The sequence below is a fragment of the Sinocyclocheilus anshuiensis genome, unplaced genomic scaffold (genome assembly GCF_001515605.1).
Source record: "Sinocyclocheilus anshuiensis isolate Anshui unplaced genomic scaffold, SAMN03320099.WGS_v1.1 scaffold70, whole genome shotgun sequence".
Classification (NCBI taxonomy): Eukaryota; Metazoa; Chordata; class Actinopteri; order Cypriniformes; family Cyprinidae; genus Sinocyclocheilus; species Sinocyclocheilus anshuiensis.
This window is the reverse complement of record NW_015542377.1, coordinates 2,560,190-2,572,363: the sequence shown is the minus strand read 5'-3', so window position 1 is coordinate 2,572,363 and position 12,174 is coordinate 2,560,190. Positions and strand designations below refer to the sequence as shown.

The 12,174-nt window shown below is 37.0% G+C and overlaps 1 protein-coding gene across 1 annotated transcript in view; it reads right to left on the bottom strand.

Annotated features, from left to right (window-relative positions):
• LOC107692396 (protein O-linked-mannose beta-1,2-N-acetylglucosaminyltransferase 1-like) overlaps positions 1 to 11,497 on the bottom strand; it is a 14,675-nt gene extending 3,178 nt beyond the window's left edge. Inside the window, exons 1-22 of the mRNA XM_016491436.1 lie at positions 11,366 to 11,497; positions 10,807 to 11,003; positions 8,849 to 8,951; positions 8,544 to 8,659; positions 8,387 to 8,452; positions 8,126 to 8,239; positions 7,920 to 8,037; positions 7,444 to 7,542; positions 7,218 to 7,345; positions 6,507 to 6,577; positions 6,092 to 6,167; positions 5,896 to 5,979; positions 5,713 to 5,754; positions 5,561 to 5,619; positions 5,138 to 5,210; positions 4,773 to 4,901; positions 3,040 to 3,165; positions 2,768 to 2,832; positions 2,645 to 2,689; positions 2,408 to 2,543; positions 2,034 to 2,100; positions 1,330 to 1,360 (exon numbers count right to left, since the gene is read on the bottom strand). Coding sequence (XP_016346922.1) covers positions 1,330 to 1,360; positions 2,034 to 2,100; positions 2,408 to 2,543; positions 2,645 to 2,689; positions 2,768 to 2,832; positions 3,040 to 3,165; positions 4,773 to 4,901; positions 5,138 to 5,210; positions 5,561 to 5,619; positions 5,713 to 5,754; positions 5,896 to 5,979; positions 6,092 to 6,167; positions 6,507 to 6,577; positions 7,218 to 7,345; positions 7,444 to 7,542; positions 7,920 to 8,037; positions 8,126 to 8,239; positions 8,387 to 8,452; positions 8,544 to 8,659; positions 8,849 to 8,951; positions 10,807 to 10,926 — 1,868 coding nt within the window. The 5' untranslated portion in view covers positions 10,927 to 11,003; positions 11,366 to 11,497. The remainder of the gene's footprint in view (positions 1 to 1,329; positions 1,361 to 2,033; positions 2,101 to 2,407; positions 2,544 to 2,644; positions 2,690 to 2,767; positions 2,833 to 3,039; positions 3,166 to 4,772; positions 4,902 to 5,137; positions 5,211 to 5,560; positions 5,620 to 5,712; positions 5,755 to 5,895; positions 5,980 to 6,091; positions 6,168 to 6,506; positions 6,578 to 7,217; positions 7,346 to 7,443; positions 7,543 to 7,919; positions 8,038 to 8,125; positions 8,240 to 8,386; positions 8,453 to 8,543; positions 8,660 to 8,848; positions 8,952 to 10,806; positions 11,004 to 11,365) is intronic.
• Between the last annotated feature and the right edge of the window lie 677 nt (positions 11,498 to 12,174).

The window sequence follows — 12,174 nt, the reverse complement described above, 5'->3', positions numbered from 1 at the left end:
TATATATATATAAAAATATAAAAAATATATATATATAAAATGTGTGTGTATGTGTGTGTATAATTTATTTGACTGAATTACACATCCTAAAATTAAATGGTTTTATTTCTAATATTTTTTTTTTTATATTGTTTAACTTTGGTATTGTTAAAGGGATAGTTCACCTAAAAATGAAAATTACCCCATGATTTACTCACCCTCAAGGCATCCTAGGTGTATATGACTTTTTTCTTTCAGACGAATCTAATCGGAGTTACATTAAAAAAAATGTCCTGGCTCTTCCAAGCTTTATAATGGCAGTGGATGGGTGTTATTTTTCAATAGTCCAAAAAGATAAAGCGCATCCATCCATCATAAATGGGTCCCACACGGCTCCGGGGTGTGGGGGGTTGATTGAATAAAGGCCTCCTGAAGCAATTTGATGCGTTTTTGTAAGAAAACTATCCATATTTAAAACTTTATAAAGAGTGTCGTGTTCCAGCGGATGACGTAGAACAAAGGTGTAAGGTCCGGTGAGAATATATTACTCTCGTGAGAACCAACATTTTGTGTACAGGAGTAAAAGAAGCAAAGTTTCCTTTGTTTAGCAAAGGAAAACCAGTGTCCTCTTGGCTTATATCAAAATCCTATGACATTTTTCTTTACAAATCCTCGTTTTGAACTTCCAATTTGTGACCGGTGTTTTGATTTGCTCTCTCCTCTGCGCTTCCACATTAGACACTTCTTACGAGCTTATGCTACGCCTATGTAATCCGCTGGAACGGCATTGCATTGTGAACGCGCGTATGACAGTTAGCGGAAGCTAGAGATTACGGTTAATAAAGTTTTAAACATGGATATTTTTCTTCCAAAAACGCATCGATTCACTTCAGGAGGCCTTTATTAGCCCCCCGTAGCCGTGTGGAGCACTTTTTATGATGGATGGATGCACGCACTTTATTGGACTTCTTTTGGACTATTGAAAAATAACACCCATTAACACCCATTATAAAGCTTGGAAGAGCCAGGGCATTTTTTAATATAACTCCGATTGGATTCGTTTGAAAAAAGAAAGTCGTATACACCTAGGATGCTTTGAGGGTGAGCAAATCATAGGGTAATTTTCATTTTTGGGTGTGAACTACCCTTTAATAAGAGTAAAGAACTGTGACATGAAGCTCTGAGATTAGAGACAAAAAATAATGCCTTACAAACGACAGTTAAGCTCAAAAACAAAAAGTCATATAACAGGCCCCAATCTAAATCTAACTGAGAATCTGTGACATATCTGGGGCACACAACTGTAAACTGACTAACCTAAACAACCTGAACAATGTAAAGTATACTCACGAGTATGGTGAGATTGGAATTGAATGCTTTTGTTTAGATGTAAAATGAAAAAGGTAATGCATTATTTGTTTCTTTCTTATATTTGCTCTACTGTTTTTTTTTGCATCTGTTTTTATAACAACAAAGATAAAATAAAAATAGCTATATTGTGATTATTAATATAATAATTATTATTAAGAAAAGGAGGAGGAAAAGATTTTTCTCAAAATTGACTTTGGTGACTATCGACTTTAAACAGGTGTAACTCAGTCATTTTAGTCCAATTCCAACAAATCAGACATCATTCTGAAGGTCTTTTAATGGAGAATGTGAACATAAAAACAACTCATTTTTACAAAACTGACATTCATTTAAACAAAAAATTTGCTAATTGTGACTCATTTTGCCAGCAGTGGTCACATATTGTTTGCGATTGTGGTTGCTGAATAAATGCACGTACCTAACCACAGTTGTTTTAATAGAGAAACATAATTGCAATTTGGAATTATTGGAATTAGGAATTTCACTGTTATATTTTTTGTTTGTACCAGTTTTGATAATGTAGATAGAGTGTAAATCTAAGTCTTTGATATTAATTTATATAATAAATAGCCTGTAATAAATCAATACACTAGATGAGGTAAAATAAACCATGTGTATGAGTCGACATTATATTGATTTGTGCTTATTGGAAAGTGCAATATTGAAAGTACAATACTTCTAATGAAATGTAAAAATAAATTTCAGTCCTTTGTGATAACCTCGTACATCCAGGTCCCATACGTGCAGGCACTATGAGCAGTAAACAAGATAAGGCCATAACCTAATACAACCTTTTCCTCTCTCAGTGTTTATAAGCCATTTATCTAACCTTGCAGGCTCTTAAAAAAATAGCCAGACTTTTGCACCTTTAGTTCACATAAAAACAGGCAATAGGACTTACCACTTTGCTAAGATTCATTGCAACCCACTGTAACAATACATGCAGAGTAACTACTGGCTAACCTGCTCTGAAATGCAGCCATTTGTGACTTAAGATACCCAACCGAAATCTCTCATACAGATTCAAACTGACGATCTATTAAAAAATTCAACATACCTTCGCCAGTTCTGTCCAGGTGTTTGTATCTGTCTCCTGCTCCATTTGGATGAACATTACAAAGGTCTTTCCCTCTGTGTCTGGGATAAATGAGTCTTCACATGGGTTTTTACTGTGGTCCAGAACCTCGGCCCCACTGCAGACACCGAAATGATTACTGCAGTTGATGTAATAATGCAATTTTAAGATGTTACATTAACTATGCAATAGAGGAGTATGATCATCCGATAAAATTACCGTAGAAGGTTTTGGATTTCAATCTCATATGCATCTTTCTTCAAGCTGTTAACATAGAGAGAATATGTCTGAAAAAGGATATAAATAGGGCTAATATGAAGGCTAATATGGAACTATACATACCCATCTACATTTTTCATCTGAACATTCGGAATTGTGTTGAACTTGTGCTTCTTAAAGTAAACTTCCTGTAGAGAAACATACCAAACACAGTTTGGAATAAAACATTATTTAAAATGAGGAAATGTTAGAAAAGACACAAATTCCACATCACTGAATTCAAAGTATCCCAGATTCAATTTGCAGTGGAAAAATATACTAAATTACAAGTAATAGTTAATATATGAATATAGATAAATCACAGACGTTAACGCAAATATAACCATCTCACTTACATGGAAGTAACCATTCATGTTTAAGCCAATAATGCCAAAGTGATAAGAGCGGGAGACATCAGGAATGACACACTCTCTCCCATTCCTCTGTTCCGGCATCCGCATCCACATGTCCCAATCCCATAGCTAAGGGATGGCAACAGTACAAATGGATGAAAGAGGGAAAGATACCACAGACAAGTTTAATATAGTTAACTGATAGACACCATTCAAAAGTTTGGGGTCAGTAAGGTTTGTTTATATTGTTTGTTTTCAACACTGATAATAATAATAATACATTTTTCTTGAGCACCAAATCAGCATATTAGAATGATTTCTGAAGCATCTTATAATACTGAAACTTTATCACAGGAATAACGCTCCCTTTCAAACGGTTTCTCCCATTGTGTTAATCACGCTGTGGGGAACGCATCCATCCAACCGTGCTGTGCTATAAGCAAGAGCAGAACGAAGCCGCTCTGCGAGCCCAGCCCCAGAGTGCCCATACTGAGGGCTCCTGTAAGCATGAGCTATAATGAGACCCGAGCCGCTAGGCTGAGGACTACATAACACAACCTTTCCCACTTACAAAAAGGGTGTTAGGTAGATTAGGCAGACAAAACGTGTGCCTGCAGGGCAGGGACATCCAAGTTATAAAACTGGGTGAAGGTAGATGGCGATGACCAGCCGGCGGCCACACAGATATCACCAATAGAATTTCCGCTGGACCAAGCCCAGGAAGAGGCCATTCCTCTGGTAGAGTTGGCCCTCACTCCTATAGGACACTGTACGCCCGCTGAGGCGTAAGCCAGGGATATAGCATCCACTATACAGCGAGATATTCTCTGGTTTGTGACTGGCAGCCCTTTAGAGTGGCCTCCAAAGCTCTGCTCTGAGTGCCGAAACGGGCCAGAGCGCTTAATATACACTCTAAAGGCCTGAACTGGGCGGAGTGGATTAGGACCCTGCTTACCTTCTGAATTTGAGAGAGCGCTAGAAGGGTGATGACTTGTGCTCTGAATGGAATGGAGAGCACTTTTGGCATGTAGTTGTGTCTTGGCTTGAGGATGACTCTATAGTGGTTAGGTCCAAACTCAAGACATGAAGCACTGACTGACAGTGCTTGCAGGTCACCCACTCGCTTGACCGACGCTAAAGCCAGAAGGAGGGCGGTCTTAAGCGACAGGGGCCACAAGCCGGCCGACTGGAGAGGCTCGAAGGGAGGGCCCCGTAGGGCAATGAGGACTATAGATAAGTCTCAAGCCGGCACAGTATGAGGGCGGATTCAGACCGTTCGCAAGGGAACTTAAAACAGTTATTTTAAATTGTAACATTATTCCACGATATGACTTTCTTTCTTTTTTTTAACTTTTATTATTTCAATAACTCTTTTACTTTTTGCTTTTTTTAATCAAATTTAAGGCACTATATGTGCTTATTTAAATAAATATAATTTCTGGTCATTACTATATACACTGTACACACTCTTGAAATTCAACAGACTGACTCTTCAAAGGTTAGCAATGTTATTTAAATGAGAGAACAAAATACTAAAATCCATAGTGAGAACAGCACTTCCCAATAGTGAGAGGAGGATTAATCACTTTTAGAAATTTTTGTGCAAGTAAATGGAGCGGAAAATTGTGCCTCATGAGACATTGGTTTTGAGGGGTTTTGCATGTAAACTGTAAATACATAAACATCTCCTATTTAGACATAAATTATAGGCTGAATGCTGGAATTAGCTGCCTCACCTTCTCAGGAGTTGGCCATTTGGGCTCCAGTTCATCCTTGTAAAGGCTTTTTTTAAGCACCCAGCCAAGGCCAGGCATACTTTCCACTCTGTACAACAGAGATTGGTCCTCTGCTGTGTGCTCATAGCCCTGCAAAACAGCACAGCAGCAAGGTCAAGAGCACTGCTTGAAGGCCTTTAAAGATTTACAGTAGTTTAATCTGAGGGTATCAGTAACCATTGTTTAGCAGAAGAAAAATATACCAAAAGAAGAGCATTTGGTAGCATTTACCCCCCAGACTTTGACAAAGTAAAAACAAAAATAGCATATTGTCAAGTAATGAACAAATTGAAAAGAAACTCTGATTTTTATTCTCCATCACTCACTTGGTCATTCCAGGCTGAGATACAGTACAGACTGTCATCCTCACGCAACAAATGGATGGTCTGACTGAGAAAGCTAAGAGACAAATTTTGGAGAAGAAGAAATAAATCACACATTTAAAAGACATTTAGAGACAATGAGTCAAATGTTGTTACTCAATCTGTTCTATTAAGAGTTGAGCTCATTAATTCGGCACACACATTTCTAAACTAGCCTGTGACAAATAATATGGGAGTCTGCTACCATCTAGTGGAAAAATAAGTAATTCAGTAAAATTAATTATAATAAAATTATTAATATACACAGCTATTACACACGCACGTGCGCACACACACATACATACATACATATATATATATATACACTCACTGTTAATTTGATATAATCTATCACTATATTTATGTTATATTATATTATATCCATACCTGAAAAAATCTATGGAAATATCCAGGTCTTCCTCCAAGACAATGGCAAAATCTGCATCCTAAAACATTTTTTTTTTCCAAAGTCAAACACTTGCAAGCTGTTTCACAATGTAACTGTATATAAGGTGTGAGGCAGGTGATCATTTACTCACTGGATGCAGATTGAAGGTTGCAGTCAAGCTGGCTTTGTAGTGCTGAGACAAAATGAACATCAATATATTAGTGCCATCTTATGGTCATTCACAAACAGGCTTTGAGCAGTGCAATCATCTATCACTGGCCATTCCTTTCCATGTTAATTGTTCATTTTCAAACAAAACTCACAAACATATCACCTGTGACACTCTAGCATTCTTAATACTGATAGGCGTATGCTGAACTCCTTTAAGACCGAAGAGATCCACCACATCCATGGGTTCCTATCCAGAAAGCTTTTGTTAAGTTTGTAAATATGTATAAATCCTCTCACAAAAGCGGAGAAGAAAAAATGCATTTAAGAGGAGAGAAAAAATTGTGAAAAGGAGACAATACCTCATAGTAGCCATCGATAAAAACAGTGATCATCTGTGGATTGACACCATGGGAAGAAAGAAGAGAGCGCAGCATTCTAGAGAAACAAACACGGCTTCAGTCAGGTATTCAAGGTATGCATTTTTTTTATATAAAGGATTTCTGATTTCTCCACTGAAGCCAAATCAAAACGTGGGGGAAAAAAAAGTATGTGAAATACATGTGTCTTGATTGTCACTTTTGATCAATTTAATGCATCCTTGATGAATAAAAGTATTAATTTCCTAAAATCAATTATTGGTTGGCTACAAAATATATGAACAAACAAAAACAGAAAAACATATCAATACGTGCCACAGATTTAACTAATTCATTCAACTCCACATAATGTGGTTTGGTAGTATGGCAAAGCACAAAGAAATGTACGTTTACTAACCTATATAGATAGTTTGGTCTATTTCCAGCTATAACTGCTACTGGGACGTTGTAGACATTGTTGTTAGGCAGCTAGACAGGACATGGAAATGTTTAGTCAACCACACAGATTTAACACAAACACTTTGTTCTGCTTTCTAAATGCTTTTAAGAGTCAAGTTATCTCAGGATGAGGGGTATAACAAGCACTAACAACTGAAATTCTTACACTTCTGCATAAAAACAATGGTAAAAAGGGAAACTTGGAGAGAAAAAAAAACATGTAGTCTGTCCTGGCATCATGCATATTGATTGTTATGTCCCTGATACCATAGATAAAAACATATCATGGTATCAAAAAATGTATCACAGTAAAATAACTTTTTAATAGTTCACTGTGACAAAAACATGTTAATATTTCGCACAGTTTGGTAGGTCAGACAGTGTAACGTAAAGTGTAAAAGTTAATGCCTTGACGCATGAGATTATTAAATCTGTTTTTAAAGCAAGTGTGATGCATTTTTAAGGACTCAAAAGAAAGTTCAAAAGAAAATACTTTATTTGAAATAGATTTTTCTTCTAGCAATGTAAAAGTCTTTACGGTCACTTTTATCAATTTAATGCTCGATAAAAGTGTTTAAAAAAGTATACAAAAATCTCGCTGACTACTACTTTTTTAATGATAGTATATATATATATAAAAGGTATTTTAGCCACAGGATGTGTTTCTTACTGGGTCAGGATTAAACTCTATGGGTGCTGGATCCTTGCAACTACAAATGCTTCCATATCCTTCGACTTTACTGCAGAAGAGTTTCCTCCGGCGGTTCAGCTCTGTGTCTGCCCAATGGCACTCTGCCTCTGAAATGAGTCACAAAGTCAACAGACAGTTTCAACATGATCCATAACATAACTGCAACAAATGAACTCTACACTCATAATAATAGAGGCAGAAATACCTTCAGAAGCTGTCAGCTGGACCTCAGTCTTCAGCAGCACAGGATCACCCCATGTGGACAGAGCAGGAGACTTCGAGTGCTTCTCCCCATAAACTTGCCCTAAGAAAATAAATAGTACATTTATCTCACATCACAGTGGGGAAAAAAAGAGGCGTTTTCTGTTTTAATATATTATAAAATATAATTTATTACAGTATATTAGAATGTTTTCTGAAGGACCATGTGACACTGAGGACAAGTAATGCCTGCTGAAAATTCAGTTTTGCCATCACATTAAAAAAAAAACATTTTAAAATATTAAGACATAAAACAGTTATCTTATATTTCACAATATTATTGTTTTACTGTATTTTTGATCAAATAAATGCAGCCTTTGTAATAAGCACTTCTTTCAAAAACAAAAAAAACCCTTAACTTTTAAACTTTTGAACAATAGTATAATACATGATTAAAAAGTAAAAAAGCATTGTCCTTACCTCCCTTCTTCACGACCAGAGTCCACATATCTCTCCAGCCTAAGGTGACAGCTACCTGACTCCCCAAACCTTTCAGAAGATTCTTCGCTGCATCCTTCAAGTGGAAAGTCCCCTCATCCTGAAGAGGCCAATAAGAAGTGCACTTACAGACAAAGAAAACACAAATCTGAATCCATGAGAGTGGATGGGAGAGGCATTTCTTTAACCTTAATAGTGAAGATGAGGATTCTGCCACGTGTGACCATGTTGAGGAAGAGGATCATGGCTTCATCCTCATGGGGAGAATAAGTATCGAACACTCTTTTGGCCATGACATGACCCTGAAAGAAGAGGATACAGCAAAATGTTATCATACAAACTTCCAAAATAATCTAAATAATGTTCGAGTTATGGAGTGGACAACTTAAAAAGATAGTAATGATAAAAGAAGATACAGTTTGTCATGAGAAGTGAATGTGCGTTCTTACAGTTGCCTGATTTAGAACTATAACATGTATGCCTCGGCCCTGCTCCCTCATCTCATCTTCCAGAACCTGCAAAAATACATCAAATATTATTAATATTGTTATCTGGTAATGGTGTGGCTATTGTGTCCTATCATAAAACAGGCTCAGAAGCACTCACAGTGGTACCGTCCACTGCTACATAAACCTTAGATCGACTAGAGTACACCTCGATATCCAAAACCTTCCTCCCACTGGCTGGTCTCCGTGGAGTTTCCATGTTAGGCAGGGTATCATCTGAGACAACGTTCAATGATAGCAAAAAAAGAATGGTATTAATTAAAAACTGACAGTGTGTAAAAGTTAAAACCTTTGAAAGCACAATGATATTAGTGTCTTTACAATTCCACTAAAGTAATAGTAATATTTTGAATCAGGTGAAGGCATCATAAAACAATGTCCACAAAGGCACTTAATTGACATTACCATACTCTTGAGCTGCATCCTCCCCACTGGCTACTCTCCTTGTATCAAGAATGAGTTTGATATTCACAATCACTGTGATCAGTAGAAACAGGACAGCACTGGCCTGCAAACACACACACACACACATTATCTAAATGGGGGCATTTCAAAGAATTCTACTGCATTTAAATATAGCCAGCTATAAATTCTACAACCTAACCCTAACCTATCAGAAAGCTTTCTGTAAAGTTACAATTTATATTAGCAGCATTACAATTCTTGTGCAAGTTGAACTGAAGCTGCAAGAACACAAGAATAAATTCTGATGATCATGCTGTACAGCATAATTTTAGATGTTCCACTGAACATCTGGTGCTTCATCAGAAGAACATGATCTGAACTTTTGAGCAAAAATCACATGGTCAGTGTCACAAATTTGCTTTGATTAGTGACCTATGCAAGAAACCTTTCTTAATCATTTTTACTCGCATTTCTTTTCTTTTTTAAAAAAAATCCTGACACTTGTTTTATTTCCAGATACTGAACCACAGATTTTCAGTATGGTCCGAATCACATTGGACCCCACTGTAACTTCATCTCAGGATCAAGTGCTGCTCAGCCAACCATAATACATGACCATTACATGACTGCAACGTAAACTGATAACCAAACTTTCGTTACGGCACTTGTGAAAACCGGAAAAGTGAAATGCCTGTATTCTTTGCCACAATCTACCATTATGACATTGTCAGTAATTACGATCTTGTGGCAAAGTAGTGGATCAACAGTTGTGCTGTTATCAGTTAGTGAGTTATCACTATCAGTTAGTTTATTTTATTTGATTTTTTACTGATTATTAGATGGAATGACAAAGTAGTTTAAATTAATTCATGCCCTATTTTGCAAAAAATAAATAAAATAATAAAAAAATATATAAAGGCTATTTTAATGATGAATACTAAATTAATTGTTTATTAAAAAAAAAACACAATGAAAAAAGTATTAATAAAAAGGCATAAATAAATAAGTCTATATATAAAAACACAAATGCAAATACAAGTAAACTTTAGGTTGTATAATAGAGCTTACCATCACAAGGAAAGAAAACTTAAAGGGGTCATATGATGCTTTTTTAAAGATCATTATCTTTCAAAATAAATGTAAAGACAGAGCCCGAAAGGGGAACAGAGTCGCGTGACAGACAGTGATGAAGCTGGTATGTGTTTGCAGTACACAAGCCACGGTTAAGACAGCTGACTCCACTGTGATGTGACCCTCCCTCCCTCTCCCTCTCTCTCTCTCTCTCTCTCTCGCTCTCTCTCTCTCACACACACACACACACACACACACACACACGCGCGCGCGCACACACACACACACACGATGCGCAAAACTCCGCATTTGAACAGTCAATAGCAAATACTTAAACTAATAACAAAACAGTAGCTGATTCAGAAGCGCCAGATTGTCATAGCAAAGTCAGAATTACCTCCTCTCCTAGGTTCACGAAACGGTCGTCCATAAAATGCATTGCTGTTCTGTTGTAAGTCATCTTAAAGATTCCTAAATGCATCTACTTCCGGAAGGCCAAATAAAGTGCTTTTGCTTTCGCCTAGAAACACACAGCATCTCCCTGACATGGCTGCTTCAACACTAACTGCGATTACTGAAACCACGCCTTCTTTCTTTGCGTGAACATTTGGGCGGCATTATGCAAATATTTCCACATAGTGAGGTAGATATGTGGGGGCGTGTTAGAACGAGCCGTTTTAGGGGGGAGTGGCAGAGTCTTAACTTTGATAAAGAATATCTCTTTGGTTTTGAGACTTTAGTCTTTGCAACGCCAGGGATCTTATCTATGCACGATCAGTTTGTAACACTCCAAAGAGAAAGGAAAACTTGAAATCGCATCATATGACCCCTTTAAAACCCCCATGGTAAGTGTTAAAGAATAATCTTATTACGTGACATGTGCTGACCTGGCAGATTCGTCGTACTGCTCTTTTGTTGGTGAGTCTGTATTTCCATGTGAGGTAGAGGCTGCGCTGCTGGCGGGGGATGAAGGGTTTGGCTCTTGGGTTGGGTGTCCAGGTGTCCATACCTGCAGTCCTGCCCGCTGCTCCTGATCACAACACCTGCCTGCATCCGACAACGCCTGCGATCACGTTTTCTTCATCTACACAGCGCGGTGCAATCACAGCAGCAACAAAAGACGGACATAGCACTTTTAAAATCTTCTTTCAATGTTAAAACATGATGCAGGTGGCACAACTTTAACATAGGCTACTACAAATGCTTTATAAGCAATTTTATAATTTTTATAATTAAAACAATGCTGAACCGCATTTTAACAGTAGTAACATTTCGTGCATGTGCACGAGCTAATGATATTAATAACTCGTTAGTAATAGTGACTACAGAAAACAGATGGTGATGGTAGCTATCTGAGCACAAATTCCTTCTAAAGGCAATTTCTTTTGACACATACATTTCTGTTGACTGTACGGCTGCACAGAATAAATGCTAATAACTGTTTACCTCAGCAGCATTTTATGTTGTACAGAAACAACGTCCCGCCTCGCCAGAAAATATAACTGTAGTTTATGTCGGGTCTAGCGACGTTTGGCCATATGCAGGTAATGAGCATTATTTGTGAAGCCAGATTGTAGGACAACGCCACATGTTCGTTTTTCAAAATAAAAGCCCCCCTTTTTATGGGCAACTAGTTCATGAAATAGTGTTTTTTTCCTGCCAAAAGAAAAAAAATACTTTAAAATAATAATTTAAAAAGCAAATAAAGTACTCAAATTATTCATATTAATAAAATATGTATGAATTTCATATTATGAAATTAGCATTAGCTCAAAGCAGTGTCATTTGGCTGAAAATAGCCATTTAAAGAACATATCCACTTCTGCAGGCCTACCAAACTTTGAGATGTAAACCTGAAACACAAGGCACTTTTGAAAACTATTTAAGTTTAAAGTGATTGAATTATTTAATAACTTTGTAAAATGGCAAAACTCTAAACAAAATTTGCTAAGCAAGACAAACATGTAAATAATTGTGTTTCAAAACACAAAGGCTAGAGGGGGTTGATTTTCCCATATAGATCTGTGGTGTTGAAATTAAATAGTAACAATATTAATTTAGAGGTTCTTTGACTTTATGTAACAGAAGTGGCAGGCTGTGAGAGTTTGTCACAAATATCTATGAATATAATAGGGTGACCATACGTGCCATTTTCCCAGGACGCGTCCTGGCCAGGATTTCTATATTGCCTAAAATATCTAGGTTTTGGCTTTGTTTGCGTGTGCAGACCGATCGGTGTATGACATCAAAATACC